At 38.8% G+C, this 13,696-nt stretch overlaps 1 protein-coding gene across 6 annotated transcripts in view; it reads right to left on the bottom strand.

The window, feature by feature from the left end:
• The window catches only part of smchd1 (structural maintenance of chromosomes flexible hinge domain containing 1), a 33,799-nt gene extending 20,157 nt beyond the window's left edge, over positions 1–13,642 (bottom strand). For 2 of the 6 annotated variants that reach the window (XM_039617502.1, XM_039617507.1), the window contains exons 1-14: positions 13,328–13,640; positions 10,022–10,097; positions 9,776–9,934; positions 9,591–9,673; positions 9,361–9,494; positions 8,432–8,546; positions 8,086–8,205; positions 7,798–7,961; positions 6,607–6,700; positions 6,266–6,509; positions 6,021–6,138; positions 4,606–4,798; positions 1,094–1,294; positions 887–1,000 (exon numbers count right to left, since the gene is read on the bottom strand). In XM_039617502.1, coding sequence (XP_039473436.1) covers positions 887–1,000; positions 1,094–1,294; positions 4,606–4,798; positions 6,021–6,138; positions 6,266–6,509; positions 6,607–6,700; positions 7,798–7,961; positions 8,086–8,205; positions 8,432–8,546; positions 9,361–9,494; positions 9,591–9,673; positions 9,776–9,934; positions 10,022–10,097; positions 13,328–13,492 — 1,980 coding nt within the window. In that variant the 5' untranslated portion in view covers positions 13,493–13,640. Of the gene's footprint in view, positions 1–886; positions 1,001–1,093; positions 1,295–4,605; positions 4,799–6,020; positions 6,139–6,265; positions 6,510–6,606; positions 6,701–7,797; positions 7,962–8,085; positions 8,206–8,431; positions 8,547–9,360; positions 9,495–9,590; positions 9,674–9,775; positions 9,935–10,021; positions 10,098–13,327 lie in introns of all 6 variants that reach the window. The other 4 variants (XR_005614393.1, XM_039617504.1, XM_039617505.1 and 1 more) reach the window with 4 other exon arrangements.
• Positions 13,643–13,696: the final 54 nt, after the last annotated feature.

Genomic DNA, 13,696 nt, shown 5'->3' with positions numbered 1-13,696 from the left:
TAAAAAAAAATACATGAATGATTGCTGGTAAGGGTCTCTATATATTAGTATTCACGAAGGGTATGTTGTGACTTATCTTCACAATTACAGTGGTCCCTCGCTATAACGACCTTCACCTTTTGCAGCCTCAGTGTTTCGCGGATTCTTTAAGTGCAATTTGGGTGGCCCAACCAGTTTTATATTTAGGGGGCAATCTTTGTCTAATATTTACATTTGTTTGATGATCTGAAAAATGTAAGTGTGACAAATATACAAAAAATAGGAAATCAGGAAGGCAGCAAACATTATTTTACACCACTGTATATATGACGCCCTAGTGTTTGATAATGTTTGCTCCGAGTTCAACTTCAGACGTTTCCTTTAATATGAATGATGTACGATCATAAGGAAACCGAGTGAGCAATTATCGATTATTTGGTAAAATATCATTATACTACATACATGATTTCAAACTCAAATGTGGTTATACTCATGAAATACTCACACCTTGATTAAAAAGCAACTACTACTTAATAAAATAATAGTTGGTTTGTCACTTAGACATTTCTTCTGTTTATAGATATATTTTTTTTATGACATACAGTGAAATATTACTTGTGAACTATTGAAACATGCGGTTGGTTAGGTGCAGTCAGTTGTCAACTGTACAATTCTGGACCAACACAGATGTTTTAATAGTGGTTTAGATGACTGCCGATAGATTTTATTTACTTTTCGCTGTTGTTTTTTCACCCTTTATAGCATAGAAACAAAGAAATTTGATCACACAATTTTTTATCACTGATATGTTTTTTAAAAACCGTTTACTGCGACATTTTCGCATTCCAGTTTTGGAATTGATGTTCGATCAGTTTCTCAAATCAAAGTTTCATAATTGCCTTCTTACTCGAGACACTTCCACCTGTCCTCCCGTGGCATAGACGTCACCATCGAAATTTCCATACAGCAAAAACTGAACCACTTTACCGTACAGAATGGGATTTGTATTGTGCGTCTTCACCTGTATGAGGAAGCATAAAGAGATCAGAATGAATATAGAAGACAGGACAATAAGAACATACATTTAAGTAGACAAAAACCAATAAATGCTCACAAGTTGGCCTGTTTTGTATGTCTTGCCTCCCCACTCGATGGCGGAGAAGACTGCCCACGGATGCTGCATTTTCTTAGTAGGCACATCTGTCCGTGTTTTAATCTCCTTGAAGCCCACAAACTTGATTTGCTTGTCAAAGTTTTCATTACAGGTTCGAAGCCATTGTGTGAACTCCTTCTGGATGTTACCTCTAAACGATTTCTGTTGAAACGGAAAGAAAATGTTTAGCAGAGAAGAGCAGGCAGAAACAAAGACCTCAAAACAGGACATATTAAATATGTTACCTTGCGGTGTTCTGTTACAAACAGGTAGACAGAATGTATCCAACAGTCACTCATCATTAATACTAATATTAGCGACACACCAATTGGTCAGGCTCCCATATGTCCAGTCATGAGCTGGTTAATTTCATGCATGTGCAACACACACACAGTGGTTAAAGCATATAGTGGGACACAGTCTCTCTCTCTCTCTGACACACACACACACACACACACACACACACACACACACACACACACACACACACACACACGGACTTAACTTTGTGCTGAACATTATCTCTCAAGATCTCTGTCTAAATAAATAAATAAATAGATTTGTTTTAAATGCCAGAGGACCACCGGCATTTTTGCTTTTAGGCTCTCCACTGCTGTATTGCCAGATGGTAAAAATACCACATGGTGACTCTGCTTTTTTATGTATATATATTCAATCATTTACATCACTGTATTGACATTAATAAACTACACCAACACCTATACACATGACCTCGTAGAGCTAAACCTTGCCGAGCCAAGTATTTGATGGAGCCTACAATCTTCAATAATCCATACCTTGCTTCCTCCTGTTGTCTGCCAACAGCTGAAGAAAGCTGTGAAGCTTTTTGAGCATAGGTGTTCATGGCCTGGATATGTAACTGACTTTTTGCATGTCCTGAGAACCCTGAAGATAGCCTTTTTCCAATCTCTAAAGCCCACACTCACAAAGGCAGGGTCACACTTTGTGGTCAAAGGTTTTTCAGGGTTTTCCCCATCAGAATGTTATGTGGAAAACAAGTTCCTGTGTGTGTTGTGGCTAACTGTTGATGTCTCAGAAAGTGGTCAATTAAACGTCCTGATTAGGGCTTTCCAAGCATCATTATCCTGAGGTTATAACACACTTGCTTGCAAATGTTGACTGATTTGAATAAAATTTGGCACAGTGAAAACACAGCACCCCTTGTAAAGTGGCACTCCAATGCAACCAAAGAAAAGTTGTGAAGCATTTTTTGTTGAAAAGACAACACATTTAGCTCGCTTCTGCACTATTATAAACTTAGGATCAGGTTGTGCAGGCTTTGTGCAGTTGATGATGTCTGAAACATCAAATTCTTCTCTGTCCCTGTCATCTGTGTTTCACTCGTTCCTGACAAGGGGCTCAAGTCCCTGTGGTAAACATGACAAGAAAACTTGTCGCTCTCTGAAATAACTATATATTAAATGATTGTATTGCACATATTAACAACATTTTTGACATTGTTACATTTTAAAAAAAAATCTATTAATATATCCTTGCATTCTCACCTGCCCAGTTGCCTGACTGTTGCCCTCACCATATGACCCTCTGTGAGGAAACCACATGAACCAAATACAAATCAGTCCAGTGTTCTGACAGTGTGTGCTTGCATGCACAGTTATTTTTGTTTTTTATGTCTGTTACCTGGAAATCTGTGCTTCCTGTGCAGCCTTTCTCTGTGCTTTATCCCCCTCTCTTTGGCCATCTGACCCACTGTCACTTCCTTCTTTTTCTTGCCCAAGTACTACACCTCCTCTGTCGCCTTCTTCTGTCTCTCCTTTTTCACTTGCTGCACCTCCTCTATCACCACCTTCACTCTCCTCTGCACCTCCTCTTTTGCCTCCTCTCTCTCTCCCCCACCTCTACATGCAGCACAATGCCACCCACCCAACACACACACACACACACACACAGGATGGACGTGCTTCATTATGAGTGAAGACACAAAGTTCACAGGGGGACCACCATGAGAACATTTGTAATAACAAACTTAGTCTAACACTTCAATCTCCCTCACTCAGCTGAATGTGGACATTTTAAGCTAACATGCGAGAAGTGGCTAAAGCTAAAGCTATCCAGAGCTCAGAATATGCCAGCAGCCTCGGTATGAGCAAAAGATGAAAGTGCTTTTGAGAAAAATTATGGAGATGAATGAAAAAGCGAAAAGGGTCCAAATTGTGTTAATATATAAACATACCGATCATTTGATTTGTCATATAAATCTGTTGCACTTGCTTTTGTGTGTCGACATACAGTATGTCAGGTAAAGGTGTGTGTACAGCAGCTCATTTACATTTTATTAATCAGAGCACTTTATTTTAAGTTGTTTAGGTGAGAGAAGTTCATCTAATGTTGAGTATTTTATAAATGCAACAACTCTGACCTTTGACCTATGTTAATATCTCTGTTATACCAAAGCAAAACACTAGACAGCAATTAACACTGGAGTGCTTAAAGGTATCTTAAGTTCACAACACATTTTATTAAACACTGGAATATAACATAGATTAGCACTAAAAGATATTTTATTCTAGTCCACGTATATATATTTTAGAATTAAGGTTTGGATATCTACCTAAGCTGAATATTATGTGTGTATGATGTGCTCCGTTGTATCTCAGGTTTTGTCATGTTTAAAAAGTGTTCCTTTGAACTGGAGAGGTTGTCAGCTGGATTTTATATATTTTATATATCAAAGTACCATCAAAGTAGCAGCTCCCTTGGTTTACTACCGGACACTCTCCACCAGTTGTTCTATGTCCAGAGAAGCCATTTGGATAAGAGGTGAAAAGCCATAAAAAATCCACAAAAAGTCCTGTCTTCATTTCAAACCCTACCAGGACCCCAGATAACTGAGAACCTACACAGTCTTCAGGTCAGAGTACATGCTGAAGATGGTAAACACTGATAAAAATATGGGATTTTATAAACACCTGCCACAATGAACAACATTAATGGGAAATGTTGTTAAACCACTGCTCAACGTATGCGAGTAGTTAATTGTGATGTACTAAAAGTAAAATGTAAAAAGACTTGTGCTGTTGAAAAGGAAACTGACCCCGCAATTAATTGAAAGCAGGTCACAGCTGGGTCAGCGTACTGGTAATAAAAATAAGACCACATAGTCTCTGCCTGAGTGCATGTGCCGTAGTCAATTCCATACATTGGAAGTACTCATTCTGTAGCTCAGGATGTGACCTGCTATAAATGAGGACAAGACGTTGTATGCTTCAGTCCTACTTTGTACACTGCTCTGTACTCTGTACTCAAAATGAACAAGGTGGTTTTAATGTCGAGGCTGACTGATAAAGTAACCGTAGAACTCTTCTCTTCCTGTTGACAATTCTGATAATAAATCAGATACATTTCAGTCCTTATATATATCTGCTCAAGGGACTGAATGTGGTGCTGGAGTTCTGATTGTGAAAGAGCCAGTGAGAAATGAAGGTGGTCACCTGTCCGTTCTGAACCAGTGAGAAGATAGTTTGATTGTTCTTCAGTTTCAGCTCAAGGTCCATGAAGGTCATCTTGTTTGTGGTGACCTGGAAATTGTCATCAGTGAAAAGCACTCCTGAAAGCCGACGGTAACACTCCGGGGGTATACCTGATGCTGTTCTGCTGTTATGTTTACGAGAACACCAGTCAAACCTGTAACAAATGGAGCAAGACACAAGAAGAGAGAAAGGAGGTTAAAGTAATTTTTACCGCTATAGAATATGACAAATACAATGTGAGTGGCAAGGGGAAAAGGTTAACCTAGCTCTCATCATTTTATGGAAGCATAGTTTAAAGCCATGCTGACAGCGCTGTCAGTCTGAACTCTCAGAAAAGTCTAGGGTTATTCTGTTTCTTCAAAGATTCAGCTCCATTTAGTAATACCAGGTTAATAACATGAAGCTCGCCGCTAGCAAAATATTCTCTGTTAGTTGAAAGTGAGTTTTAAATACAATCTCTTATTTTCTGACCTGTTAAACATCACTGAGAGGTCACAAAAAGAGTGCCAAAGGGCATGGAAGGTTTAGCAGCTGATCTACCAGCAATGCATCTTTCAACATAGGTGTAGCCAGTCAATGTTAGTGATAACCACAATATGCCACCAGGAAAACTCAATCAAGTTCCACCAGGAAAACTCAATCAACTCAATCTGGTGATTGTGTATTTAACAGATTTTTGAGGGAAATCCTTCCCTCAAAAACAGAGCAAGTCTGCAGGGGTCTTAAGGGCCCATTATGTTCAAAGCATTGAATGTATGGCGTGCAAACAGTGACATCACAGAGCTGTCATCATCTAAAACACTGAATGACAGGTACTGCCACTCAGAGAAAACCTCCATATCAGCTGTTTTTGTTTTCTTCCAAAAGTCTCATCTTTTTGAGCTGCTGCATCTCTTTAATCTGTATAGTTTAGGAATATCTGAGCTTCTGCACTGACATATCACTGAAACAGTGGTAAAAACAAACAAAAGCATACATGTGTTTTCAACCCGGCCACGCCGTTTGCACCAATCGTGTAAAGTTACGAAAAAACCGAACGTGAAGTGAAGTGAACGACTAGCCACAGAAAAAAGCTGCATCACTTTTGGCATCCGTGAAGACTGCAAAGGTTGATATGATAAAAGATTACAGGCTCTTTGTTTCCCCATTTTTCAACTGACACTATCCACAGATAGGTTCCTATGTGGAGTTAAACTGTATCCAACATCACAGCATAACAGGGACCTATATATGACAGTGGAATCAATTTTCTCTGCTGACTCCTATCCGTTATGTTAAACTCTGAAGTAAAGATTAACTAAAGGTAAAGCCTATTGTTTTAGACTAAAATGGGACATTAGTTTTTGTGAACATAAGTATGAAATGAGTGTAATTACTCAGCCACTTTGGTGCCAGGTATGAGCCGTCCATTCCAGAAACACTCGAAGATCTTCCTTTCTTCCTGAGTCACGACTCCAGGCTCATTTTCTAAATTGTCATTTTCAGAAGACGCTGCTAAAGAAAATTACCCCCACCCCCCCAAAAAACAACGAAAAAAACAAACAAACAAAAAAACACAACTTCAAAACATGTCAAACTATAAAATTCATGAATGTATTAAATATGTTAAGAGTATGAATACCGTTTGCATTACATGTATCTTTGGGATCTTTAGGATCTTCAGGATATTTAGGATAAGTCTCCTTGTCATAGAGGAATGGATGATAACGCAGCACTCCCTCCACTGTGCCACCACCCGGTCCAGCGGATGCCTTGAACTCAAAGGTGTCCGCAGCAGAGTTAATGTACAAAGTTTGCATGTCATCGTCAACTTCCCTCAGGTTCAGCACACGGGGACATTTGTTTGGTTTTTCGCGTAAAGTGATCTGTAAACAAGTAAAATAGTAAAGTTAGCCAAAACATACAAAATTTTAAATAACATACAGTATTTTGTATATAGTCTATATTTATCTGAAGCCTCACCTGAATGTCAATCGTAGGTTGTTGAGCTGTCTTTTTAGAACCTTGTCTCAGGTCATTTCCATTGATTCCATGAATGTAATAGTGATATATGTGCCTGAAATTAGAACAAATGCAGTTAACAGAGTTTAATCCAAAAGCAGTTTGGAAATGATTGTGTCAGTGCAGCCTACAATGGTTAAAAGGTGAATGTCTTAAAACAGGAATATTGCAAGATAAAAAGGATGAAACAAAAGGAGGAAGAAAATAAAATAAAATAAATTAAAAAACAGAAAAAGAATGCAATTAAACAACAAAAAATTGGAGGTGTAAAAATCAAAAATATCACATGTACATAAGTATTCCCAGCCTTTGCCATAACACTCAAAATTGAGCTCAGGCGCATCCTGTTTCCACTGATCATCTGTCAGATGTTTCTGCGGCTTGAGTGAAGTCCACCTGTGGTAAACTCAGTTGATTGGACATGATTTGGAAAGGCACACACAAGTCTATATAAGGTCCTATACTTGACAGTGCATCTCAAGAGGACCAACCAAACCACAAAGCACAAGGAATTGTCTGCAGACCTCCAAGGCAGGTTGAGGCACAGACCTGGTCTGATGAAACAAAGACTGAACTCTTTGGCCTTCAATGCCAAGCGTCATGTCAGGAGGAAACCAGACATTACTTATTGCCGAGTCAATGCCATCCCTACAGAAAAGTATGGTGGTGGCAGCATCACGCTGTGGGGATGTTTTTTGGCACCAGGAGCTGGAAGACTAGTCAGGGTTTGCGAATGTTGGTGAATTCTCAGTGAATGTCTTTCAGTGTCAGAGATCAGATTTAAACCCAAATGAACATGTCTGGAAAGATCTGAAAATGTCTGCGCAGCAACGTTCCCTATCCAACCTGATGGAGCTTGAGAGATTCTGCAAAAAAGAAGAGGACAGACTGCCCCAAAAAAGCTGTGCCATGGTTGTAGCATCACACTCAAAAAGACTTGAGGCTGTAATTGATGCCAAACGTGCTTCAGCATAATATTGAGCAAAGGCTGTGGATACTTATGTACATTTGCAAGAATTTCAAAAAAATTTTCTCACTTTTTTTTTTACTTTGTCAAAAAGTGAAGAAAAAAAAAAAATAGTAAAAAAAAAAGTGGAAGTAAACTTTCCGGATGCACCGTCTACAAGAAATGATGTGGATGAGTGAGCTCACGCTAGATGTCTGGTCCATGCATCAAAATTCTCTTTCAGGAAGGAGATATGCTTTTCCTTCAGTCCTGTAATAACTACGGCCGTGAAGCTTTCCTTGCCACGTTCCTCATCGATGATGGTACGAAGGAAGCGCTCATCTTCACTCACGTGTGAAAAGTCGCCAGGCTGTAGTGGAAAAATTAAATATCACTCAGAGATGGTGTTGATGCAGGGAGAGAGAGCGCACCACAATCCAAAAATCATCAAAATTTTTAGCGCATCTTTTAACAACATCTTAAAGTAGACTCACCTTCCTGTTTAGGATGGTGGTGCTATAAATATCCTCTTTGTTCTTTTCCTTTCTTTCAAATTCTTCTTCTGATAGAACCAACTCATGAACATCTGGTAACCCCACTGGCTTGCTAATCATCTAGTAATTTATGAAACAAAACAAACATATGTACTTTATTGACAAATACCAAGAAATGCCCATTTAAAAACCACTTATCTCATTTTCGAACTCAGTCTGCAATAAAGGAGACTAAGTTAAGTTACATTTATTACATTTTATAATTTGGGTTTACAATGACACAGAAAATCTAAAGTTACTTTAGATATTCTATGAAGTGCTTCACTGAGTTTCTACACAGACTTACTCTGACTACATTTCCAAAGTGGAAAACAGCCTGTTTTCCTCCAACTCCAAAGTACGAGATATCACTATTAAGACTTCGAGGTACAGGATCAGGGCGGACGTAGTCTTCTTCTCTTCTATAGAAAAGAGAAAAATAAATGCACAGCTTAATTTGTGCCTTTTTTAAATTAAGATAGATGTTCAGAAGAAGTTGGGATGCTGAGTAAAAAAAAAAAAAAATGCAAAATGATTTAAATACTAGGTTTAATTCAAAATAGGTGAATGCAGCTCCACCATTTCACATTTCCTTTCTTTTAGCAGCATGTGAAATGTTTTCATATTCTTGCCTCAGACAGGATTTCAACTGGCCTTTATGATATTTTTGGTTTGTGGTGAGCCAAAGGTTTTAAAGGGTGACAGGTCTGAATCAAAGGCCGCTTAAGCACCCAGACTCTACTCCAGAGGCATGTTCATGTAATATGTGCAGAATGTGGTTTGTGCTTGTTTTTAAGCAAGAATTCTGTGAGAAAGCAATCTGCTGGATTTTGCCCATGTTGCTCCCAAACTTCAAAATGTCATTCAGCATCAATGGTGCCTTCACAGATTTTGAGGTGATAAGAAGCTGGAGCCCAGAGGACTCAGCGTTCAAGATTTCCACATTTAAATTTTTGATAAATCAGATTGCAGGACGGTTTTCCACTTCACTACTCCACTCTTAAATGAGCTCAGGCCACAAGAAGCCAGCAGCATTTCTGGATTTATACTCTTTTTACTATTTTCAATTAAACATGAGATTTATGTGATTTGCAAACTTCATTCTGCTTTTATGTATTTGTTTTGGGTTTTTTCGTTTTTTTAAAAAGTGTCCCAACTTTTGGAACTACTTTTGAATAAAGAGCTGGAAAGGACCAAACTACTGTAATTTTGGAATTTAAAATAAAACAAACCAACCTTGCAAAACTGCCGGTTTCTTTTGTAAATTTGGAGTGTCTGTAAACTGCCCATTTATTGAGCTGCTTTGTAGTCATGCCACGTCCATTGTCCAGGACAATGACGGCAGGTTTCCCAAGACTTTCATCAAACTGCTGTTAAACAGATACAAATACTGAGTTAGCACTCTTCTGGGTGCATGACATTAATCCAGTATTCAATAAACGTGTATTTGCAGTTTCAGAACCAACCATCCTTATCTCTATTATCCTCGTTCCTGTGTTTTTAGCTGTGGCTGAAAGAGAGTTGTCGATGAGCTCGGCAAGTGGATAGGCTGGAAAAGGAAAAAAAAGATAAGCAGCAAGAAACAAACAGATCGCAAAAGGCTAATCTGCAATCATCCCAAGTACACGACCATGAGCGTTTTAGCACTTACCTAATGACTCCTTGTTTTCACTAGCATAGTACTCATAAGTCCCACCCTTTATCAGCGTATCATAGTGAGGCATAAACGATATGTTTTCCACCGTTGCCGTAGGCAGAACCTGGTGCTCATGTTGCAACAAGTAAAGGGTTGTGTCATCCTGGAGTTCCTCTAGAATTCAATCAGATGAAATGCAGGTTCATCTTGATATTTCACTTAAGCTCAAAACACTTATCAATATCTGATAGATTTACTTACTAAATCTGTCAAAATCTAGAACAATTCTGTCAGTCGTTGCCACCACAAATGTCTCAGATGAAGGGATTCCAAATACCTATAACAGTAAAAATGTGGTAATGGTTAGCGAGTCGTTTTAGACATAGATTTTATTAAATCCAACGCTGGAGAAATTCATTTGTTACAGCAACACATGGGACAGGAAGAAAAAAAGAAGTAGAGATATATTAGAAAAATACAAATAGAAATAAATACTATATACAGCAAAAAACAAAACAATGTTTTTAAAAATATATATATATATGTGTGTACATAAAGTGCAATGGGAGTAATACTAATAAAAATATACTTTTTAAACCGTATTCATCCTGTATGGGTGTTGTGCAGTGTGGTGGGATGAAGGACCTACACCGTGGCTGTAACGGTCTAGTGCTGAAGGAGCTTCTGCAGCCAAGAGAACTAACATCTTCCTCTCACCCACCTAATCTATGGGGTCTACACCTCCCCAGCAGACAACTGCATAAAAATAGCAGAACCTATCATTGTGTCATAAAAGGCCCTCTGTAATGCCCTGCACACCCAAACAGATCTCAGCCTCCCCAGCAGCTTTCACCCTTGATATACACATGTGCCTCACACACATGTTATCGGACAAGTCGAGTTTAATGTTAAAGCGAACACCCAGGATTTCATACCCATCCACAATGTCAACTTCCAGGTTCTAATCAGTGCCAGACCAATCATTTCTTCTGTTAACTTTAGCCAGTAAAAGTACCTGGTACCTCCAGGTTTACTTTTTTACTTTTTCCTTGTTAGCCCTGCAAAGGCACATTTTTGGCAGCACCACACAGGTTTTAGCCAAACCTAAAAATAAATCAACAGAATTGGTAATCAGTCCTGTTCAGCATTTTTTTTTTTTCTTCAAAAGGAGGCACATATTTCTGTCAGGAAGCTGACCTTCACTGTCTGGACTCGTTAGAGAAAACAAGAACTCGTATGTCAGCACCTGAAGCTTTGTGCAGCTGTAACGCTGCAAGATTTTATCACATTTTCTGACATTTTGAAGCCAAAATAACTTCACTTAACAGAAAATATGATACTCGTTACCTGGCTGATTGCCTAGTTGATTTATCCCATTCTTACATAATATGTAATAATATGTCAGAATAATCCTAATCCTCAGTAATCATTGATTAATTATCATCATCAATCATTATGCTGGGTAAACCATGTCAAGGATGAAGGATGAAGGATCAAGGAAGCTTTATTGTCATTCGCATCACATGTTTACATGAGGTGGAACGAAATTATGTACACAAGGTCCCGGTTATCCATAGAAGCGAAAAGAAACAAAATAACAAATAAACAGAAAAAAAAACAGAAATAACAAATAACAAGTAATAAAATAATACAATATATATAGAGTGCAACAATCTGAGTACCAGTATGGAGTATAGATATAGAGATATAGGTATAAATATTTTAGCAGCAAGAGGCCATGATGACCAGCATTGATAAAGTGACGGTGTCAGTAAAGTATTGGTAGTATAACAGTTTTTGTCTGTTTATGCATTGAGAAGTCTCACAGCTTCTGGAATGAAGCTGTTTCTCAGTTTGGTAGTTTTTTTGCATTTAATGCTCCTCAGCCACCTGCCTGAGGGGAGCGGGCAAAGAATGGGTGTGCTGGATGAGTGGGGTCCTTCGTGATACAGGTAGCCCTCTTCCTGCATGTGGATGTCGACACCTCACTTACATTCATACCTAAGAAAACACTGGACAAGCCTTTGTTGCATCTCACATATGTAATGCCTCACTCATTACAGCATATAGGTGCGTTCATGATGAGCATGAGTGACTGCGATTTTATTTTTAAACTTTTATACAAATTTCAAACTATGTTTTAATATAGTGGCCAAAATATTCTTAAGGTTGTTTTAAGCCTACATTCCCCACTGTGAGCATAATGGAAGATAAATGGCACTTCTGCTCGTCTAATGGTTAACACATGTCAAAGTTATGCTATAACTTGGATTATTGCAGTTCAAACTGACCTTCTGATGATCAGAAACAAGTCTCAACTCTCCTACTCCTACAAAGATCATGACATCAGTTTTTGTTTGAAGTATTTAAGACGTTCACCAAATTTCTATTACTCAGGAGGATGTAGTTTATGTCACCATTGAATACTGGCCTATCGCCGATGCATATTTATCTAATATCCAAAACTTTATTATTATAAATAAAAATAAATTCAGATAAAGATTCTTGGGATAAATTAGACAGCACAGTGGCACAGACTGCACTGCTTACAGCACTCTCAGTAGTGTCTGCCAGTAATATTAACATCCAAATAAGTTTGCAAAAATGTTGCAAATTTGTTTGTTACTGAAACAAAGGGCTCCTGTGAACATAACTCTTACTCACTGTATATAATTTTCATAGATTTTCCTGGTAAAAAATTGACAGCTGATAGTGAAAATTAAAAAGTAAAGAAGCACCCTTCAATCATGTTATAACTGTTGACATTGCGTAATTTGTTTTCCACCAGAGGGCACTTTAGCTTCCCTTTCGTTTATTCGGAAAACAAAACAAAACAAAACAGCAGAATACACACTGACACACTGGAATATTGGAGTTTTAGATCACCAGTATTGGTATCAGTGTGAAATATCAGTGGGGATCTAGTTAAAAGTCTTTGAAAATCAGAGTCCTCATGTCCCTTTGGAGGGAGGCCAAACCCGCTGTGGCAGGTTCCAAAATCAGTTTCTATTTAGGAAAAACTGGTTTTCTACATACAGAATATGAACCACTGCACCAATAACAGATGTTCTTTGGCTGCCTTCTAAAATCTGACACTAATATCATCTACAAAGAACAGGTCTTCTGCACAACATTACACACAGAGGAGTTTCTATTATTCTAGCCTGCAGTCTTAATTCTGCGGACAGAATAACAGAACTACCTCGCAGGATACTGCACTCCAGTTCTAAAGCATCATAAATCGGGTCCTTTTTGTGGCTGTTTACATGCTCTACAGGTAAACTGTTTACACGGTTTCTTTCAGCAATGAATTCCGAAGGAGAGGATATTTTTTACTGCTAAATTATAACGGTCTCGTCTTTATGATGGACAAACCGGTGACAATTTTTCCAAACCCATCTTTTTACCGAGATTAATTCCTCCATATGCATACACCTATGATAAGATGGTGCTGGCTGATACACTGGCAGTAGGCCGACCGATCATTTGGGCTCTAAGTGCCATGAAAATGTATGTAAGAACTTTCTGACCTCGCCCTTGACCTCAAATCAAGGTAGCAGACATTACCTTGTGCAGAGCTTGGAGAAAGTCGTTGAAGTCCCGACCAGCTATTTTAAACAGCTTGCAGGTTTTCGCCTCCGTTTCTAAGCGGAGGTCGTAAACACGGATCTTCTTCTCTCCCTGCTGCAAGGAAGCTGCTGCAGACCGACACTGAGAGGCAGAAGTCAGCATCGTCGCCGCTTCGCCTTTTTTGACGTTACTCTGAAATGAACGGTCGTCCCCGTCCAGACAGGAGTGAGAGACACACACCCGCTTTGTCTGGGCTGGTATTAAAAGTCTGTGTAGTTTCCGCAGGACTCGTTCCTCTCACTCCTCTGCTCTGCCCTTCGTGTAGTGATTTCATCCGTAAAGCGCTGGTGTTTCTACGGAGCGTCA

This window comes from Oreochromis aureus, linkage group 9 (assembly GCF_013358895.1).
Source record: "Oreochromis aureus strain Israel breed Guangdong linkage group 9, ZZ_aureus, whole genome shotgun sequence".
Lineage (NCBI taxonomy): Eukaryota > Metazoa > Chordata > Actinopteri > Cichliformes > Cichlidae > Oreochromis > Oreochromis aureus.
This window is presented reverse-complemented; position numbering and strand designations above follow the sequence as displayed.